This window comes from Schistocerca piceifrons, chromosome 5 (assembly GCF_021461385.2).
Source record: "Schistocerca piceifrons isolate TAMUIC-IGC-003096 chromosome 5, iqSchPice1.1, whole genome shotgun sequence".
In the NCBI taxonomy this organism is placed as follows: Eukaryota; Metazoa; Arthropoda; class Insecta; order Orthoptera; family Acrididae; genus Schistocerca; species Schistocerca piceifrons.
Genome location: NC_060142.1, coordinates 479,467,147 through 479,473,146, shown reverse-complemented (window position 1 = coordinate 479,473,146; position 6,000 = coordinate 479,467,147). Strand labels below are relative to the sequence as shown.

General features: G+C 36.2%; 1 protein-coding gene across 1 annotated transcript in view; it reads left to right on the top strand.

Moving 5' to 3' along the window:
• The first annotated feature begins 2,156 nt into the window (after positions 1-2,156).
• LOC124797922 (protein catecholamines up) overlaps positions 2,157-6,000 on the top strand; it is a 49,252-nt gene continuing 45,408 nt past the window's right edge. Inside the window, exon 1 of the mRNA XM_047261055.1 lies at positions 2,157-3,284. Within this exon, the coding sequence (XP_047117011.1) occupies positions 2,486-3,284 (799 nt within the window). The 5' untranslated portion in view covers positions 2,157-2,485. The remainder of the gene's footprint in view (positions 3,285-6,000) is intronic.

Here is a 6,000-nt window from a genome sequence, read left to right as displayed (position 1 = left end):
ATTCTTTATTCTTCCCTAACGATTTCCGAAAACAAACTAAAGTTGCATAGCGCCATCTTGCAACACATCGTATTTCACTACTAAAACCCTGTACTTTACACCCTTTTTCAGCAAAACCCCTATGAAAAAAGGATCGTGAGTCACTATAGTTTCTGGAATACGATATCTTGTGATAGAACTCAACGACAATCTCCTTGCCTTAAGTCGAATTCTGTAAGTTCAGTCGTTTTTGTGTTCGATCTTACTCTGGGTTACACTTTATATTCTCTGGTTCCAGAAGTTTGTACGAAAAGAAGCAAACAATCATTAACAATATCCATAAATATAGATTTTCCATACACACATATATACAAAACCTAATTTCTTCAGTCCTGTCACGCTCGCCACTTACAATGCATTGGCTGGTCGATTATACACTGTGACCACAGTCTAACATGTGACTGTGACTGAGAAAGATAAATATCTCTGTAAATGAGTGACATGAAGTCTAATAATGTTCATCAAAGCCAGCATTTTGCTTCATAAAATCCAACTATTACTATGCAAATGCAATTGATACCTTATTTACAATAATGTAAACGTACTCCAACTATTTTGACCGTAAATAGCAAAGATATGTTTCATACTTTACAACACTGAAAACTGAATGCCTCCTATTTCGAGCTGAAATTAATTTCATATATATTATGATGTGAATTTAGATTAAAAATTTATTACGTTACATTCAGGGTTGCTCAAGCCAATGTTAACCCGAGTTGCAGCGAATGTGGTCTGAAATTAATTTGTAAATCAAAGAAAAAATTTGATCGTGAATTATTTTTACTCCTCGCAAGGTCAGTGATTAGGGGTTGCCATTTAACATAAAATGGAATTCTGAATAATTAGAAAACAAAGAATCACCAAATCACATAAACAATCACCCACACAACTACTGGCCACATTTACTAAGGATAAGGTAGTGGAAAGGTTCCTGAAATACGTACACAGACTTTAAATAACAATTATCATTTAATAAAAAACGTGAACACTTACATTACATTGTCTTACAATTGTAGTACGTAACAAATCTGATAATCCAATAGTCTAGAAATCTGATAATGGGAATATCTGGGTCTCTGAATATCTGATAACATGAATACCTGATAATAATACAAATGAATCTCCAAATATCTAAGTGACTGAAACTCAGAGAATAGAATAGAACAGACAACATGAATAAGACTACTGGGCCTTGAACAGTTTGTTGAGGAGGTTCTATTCCTCACTGAGAATAGACAATCATTCATCACTGGGCCATAGTTTTCACATATGCTGTGTGAGAGAATTAGTCTTATTATTGAGTATTACTAAAAAAAAAAAAAGAGTGTCGCAGACGCTATTAGTTACGTAAGGAAAAAATTAATCGTTTAGTGAAACAGACTGTCTGTTCCCTCGTAAATATTGTTTGATATGCCTGTAAGTAGGGCCTATATATTTTCGCCAGCAGGCAAATATCGATGTTTTAACGTGTTATTTCACTCTCAGCACTGTGCCACACAAAATTGATCAAGAGCGTGCGTTATTATGTTTACTTTGTCCATTAATGAACTTTATCATTGGTATTTCCTCAGTTCCGAAAATATACTACAACTTTTTATTTCATAGATGATACTTCGTAACCTCATTTTCACCGTTCGGAGCTAGGCTTCAGTGAACTGACGTGATGTGACGCGACGTCCAATGTAAATGCCCCCTGGCGTGGTGGTGACGTGCCGTGACGGTACGTTTACGTCTCGTGTGAATCGCCCTTTACTAATTTTTAGTATCAATTCCTACAGTTCTTTTGTTTAACTTTCCTTCTTATGTATTTTAATGGTAGGATGCACTTATTTTTCATTTTGGCTGTGCAGTTCATTTTTAATTCATTTTTTCGTAACAGTGTCTAACGACTGAATTAATGATCACTTTAATTTCTTCTCTTGTTGCTTAATAGGTTGCAACTTTTAACTATTGATGAGTAATCTTTTAAAAGACTATGTCTTTTATCTTGAAATTACTCTCTTGTAGAATGATAGCCGTTGGATTTGCTACCATATATTGTTTTCGTTTGGTTCAGATGCTACACAGTTGATGTGTCAGATTTGTATTAGAATCTCAGGCAAAGAACAATCGATTCATATAGATATAGCAATTCGCGAAACAGACTGACGTCGGCGTCCTTGCGATGCAAATCGCACACTTTAAATGTGATGATACAAGTTTTTTAATTACTGTCATCCCTTAATTAACCTAGAGAACTGTCGGTCACTTTCTACAGTAATATTTCCATCCCTTCAGGCTATAAGTCTTTGGTAACAACGAGGCAGATCTCGGCATCGATAACATGTGGAGCTAGGATGACATGTGACTGTAGTTCCGTTTAAGATTTTTCAGTGCTCTTTGCTTTGTTTATGTTATATTTGTGCAGCCGAAGTAGTGACACCTGTTGACGTAGTTTTGATTCAAAATGGACAATTATAGACGTGTGTTATTTAAATTAGTTATCACTGTCATATTTGTTTTGGTTTTCTTCGGTTTACCTTTGGGTTGTTCGGCACATGAGGGCCATAGCCATGACTTATCGCAAGAATACTTCGAAGAAAGGCCATCTTACAAATATTCGAGAGAGGCCAACTTGCAAGCGGAAGAATTTGATCCCGAGGAACGTTTCCATAGAACAAAGTTATTGCAGGACATGTATACACTATGGGTTCAAGCTCTATGCTCAACGTTACTGATAAGTGCTGCACCATTTCTGATACTATTATTTGTCCCGTTAGACAACAGTAAGGAAAGGGAGCCTATGCTTAAGATACTGCTGAGCTTCGCGTCCGGTAGTTTGTTAGGTGATGCATTCCTGCATCTCATCCCCCATGCCCTTTCGCCTCACACTCACGGCGAAAGCGATGGTGACGATCACGAGTCACACAGTCATTCTCATGATCATTCCCATAGCCATAGTCATACAGAGGGGGGAGGAGAACCACACGTACATGATACCAGTGTCGGTTTGTGGGTCTTGCTAGGCATAATTACTTTCCTAATTGTCGAAAAATTCGTACGTTTAGTTAAAGGCGGGCATGGGCACACACACCACGTAGCACACAAAGAAAAACCGAAAATCCAGAAAAAGACAGAGTCAGATAATCAGAAAGTAGCCAAGAATGAAGGCGCTGGAGACAGAAGTAAAGAGAATGATAAGAAAATAAAAAAAGACAAACATGATATCAACGAGAAACGAGTAATAGATCAACATTCATCAGACGGTAAGTTTAATATTCCTTCCAGTATTAGTGCCGGCCGCTGTGGTCGAGCAGTTCTAGGCGCTTCAGTCCAGAACCGCGCTGCTGCTAAGGTCGCAGGTTCGACTAGGGCATGTGTGTGATTAGGTTTAAGTAGTACTAAGTCTAGGGGACTGATGACCTCAGATGTTAAATCCCATCGTGCTTAGAGCCATTTGAACAATTTTTTCTCTACAAGTGAAGTATTTTGAAACGCGCCCCCCTGACGAATGCTATCCTTCCATTAATTTACTTGGTTAAACTGGGTAGCAGTATTTGTGAATGGTAAATAAAGGTGACGACGTGAGTTACACATTGATGATAATGTAGAATTTCTAATCTTAAGTAACTTCACCAATATGGGTAGCTGTATATGATGAGTGCTGCTGTCATTGAGTTACTTTCATGGATTCCTGTTAGCTGCATGTGCATTCCATTCACTTTGCTCACACCTTACGCCTTTACACACACAGGTTGTTGTTATTTTGCAATTGGGTTTTGCATTAGGTGTTAGCAGTTACTTGTACCCAGTACTGCCACTGAAATCATATGCTGCTGATTTCAGTATGTATATCATTAAAATATGTTTCTATACATAAATGAGTACTGCTTTGAGCAGCTGTTTGAGTTTTTTGATGAAGTAACAGACTTGGAAACAAACAAAATGATAGTTTACGGACCTCCAACAGGAAATACATCAGATATACTTCATTAGGCAGTTAGAAAGGGTACTGGTAAGGCTTAGTCAAGATCATTGTCTGTGGAGATTTCAATGTTGATTTCATCTCGGATAAGACAGATATTACAGATAGCTCACTTTGATTTGTTTTCCACAGTAACATTCTCAACAAGAATAGGAGGCTGTATTGCAACACTGCTTATAATTTAGTTCTAAATGCAGCTGTCTTTGATGAAAAAGATGTGAGCCCCATAGCAGTTACATTGTTAATTCACAGTCAAATATGTGAATGAGAAAAGCTTGGTTTCACAGAATTATAAATGATGTTACTATTCAGAGAATGTGAAAGATGAAAATAGGGAATAAGAAGGAATGACATGGGGTACATGAGAATTCTGATTTCTTGCTAAAAGTATTCTTACAAGACTGTGTGTCCAGTTTACCTTTGGAACAGGTTAAGGACCTTTACAGTGGAAGCCAAGAGAAAGGCAAGCTAATACTGTGGAATGGGTTAGTTAGTTTCATGTTCCATGGATAATTTTGCACAATAAATTTTAATGATGTGGAACAAGTCAATTTTACATTCAAATTAATTGTATTAATTTGTAAATATGGCTACATGCTGAACATTTATAAGTGTTTTTAAAATTTTATTTTAAATTTTAAAATGTGCAGATGTGAGTTATTAATTCCCACCCACCACCCTTTACACATTACAATAATTGGAATTCTTCTACAGAATAGGAGGAGAATGTTTTTCAGTTTGTTTCCAAATTTTACTTTGTCAGACAAACATTTTGTATCTCCAGGTAAGTGTTCAAAATTTTGCTGTAGCATTGTGTGCCCATTTTGTTCTAAAGACAACCTGAAAAATGAGTAATGAATGTCATTTTTCTTTCTATTATCCTTATGTACATCATTGTTCCTATTGAACTGTAATTGAGTATCTACAACAAAGTTCGTGAGAGAATAAATATAATATGAAGCAGTAGTCAGAATGTCCAACTCCTTTAACAGATGTCTACAAGGTGATTGTGGGTGAGCACATTTTTGTGTAATGAAGACTTACTGTCTTAAAGATGACTTACCCAAGAACATTATTCTGTATGTCATTACCAAATGAAAATATATAGAATTGATCAACTTTCTGATTTGTCTCTCCCCAAGGTATGCCATGATTTTAAGTGAAAATGTGGTTGAACTAAGTTGTTTTATTAATTTCAAAATATGCTGCTTCCAGTTCAAATACTCATTAATATGAACACATGAGAATTTTGAAGTTTCCACACTATTTATTATTTCTTTACCATGTGTCGTGCTTATCATTGATGTAGTAACACTTGATGTGCAGAAATGAGTAGTTACGTCTTTAAAACTGAGGGTGAGACCATTCACAGAAAACTAGTTAGTGATATTGCTAAGGGCATTGGGACAATTTCTTCTGTTTCTGTATGTATGCTTAGGTTGATTGCAATCCTAGTGCCATCTGCAAAAAGAACTAATTCTGCTTATATATTAGATGGAAGATCGTTTACACGTATGAGGAAAAATAGTGGACCCAAGATTGAGCCTTGGGAACCCCATACCTAATTTCTCCCCAGTCAGAATTACTTCCCTGGGCTATACTGGTTGAATTACTAAGTACAACTTTCTGCTTTTGTTTGGTTAGATATGACATTATCCATTAGCTGTTTATACTATCAAACCCATGAAATTTCAATTTATCTAGGAGAATACTGTCATTCACACAGTCAAATTCCTTAGTCTGGTCACAGAAAATACCAACCAGTGCTATTTTATTATTTAATGTTCGTAAAATTTGGTGAATTGACAAGTAAATGGCATTCTCCTACAAGAACTCTTTTGAAGCCCAAACTGTGATTTGCTGATTATGTTGTTGTTGGTTTGCTGTTGGTGGTTTGTAGAATACATCAACTTCTCAAAGATTTTGGAAATTGGTGTCAGCAGTGAAACAGGTGGGTCATTATTAACACCTCTCTTATCACATTTCTTAAAGAGGGA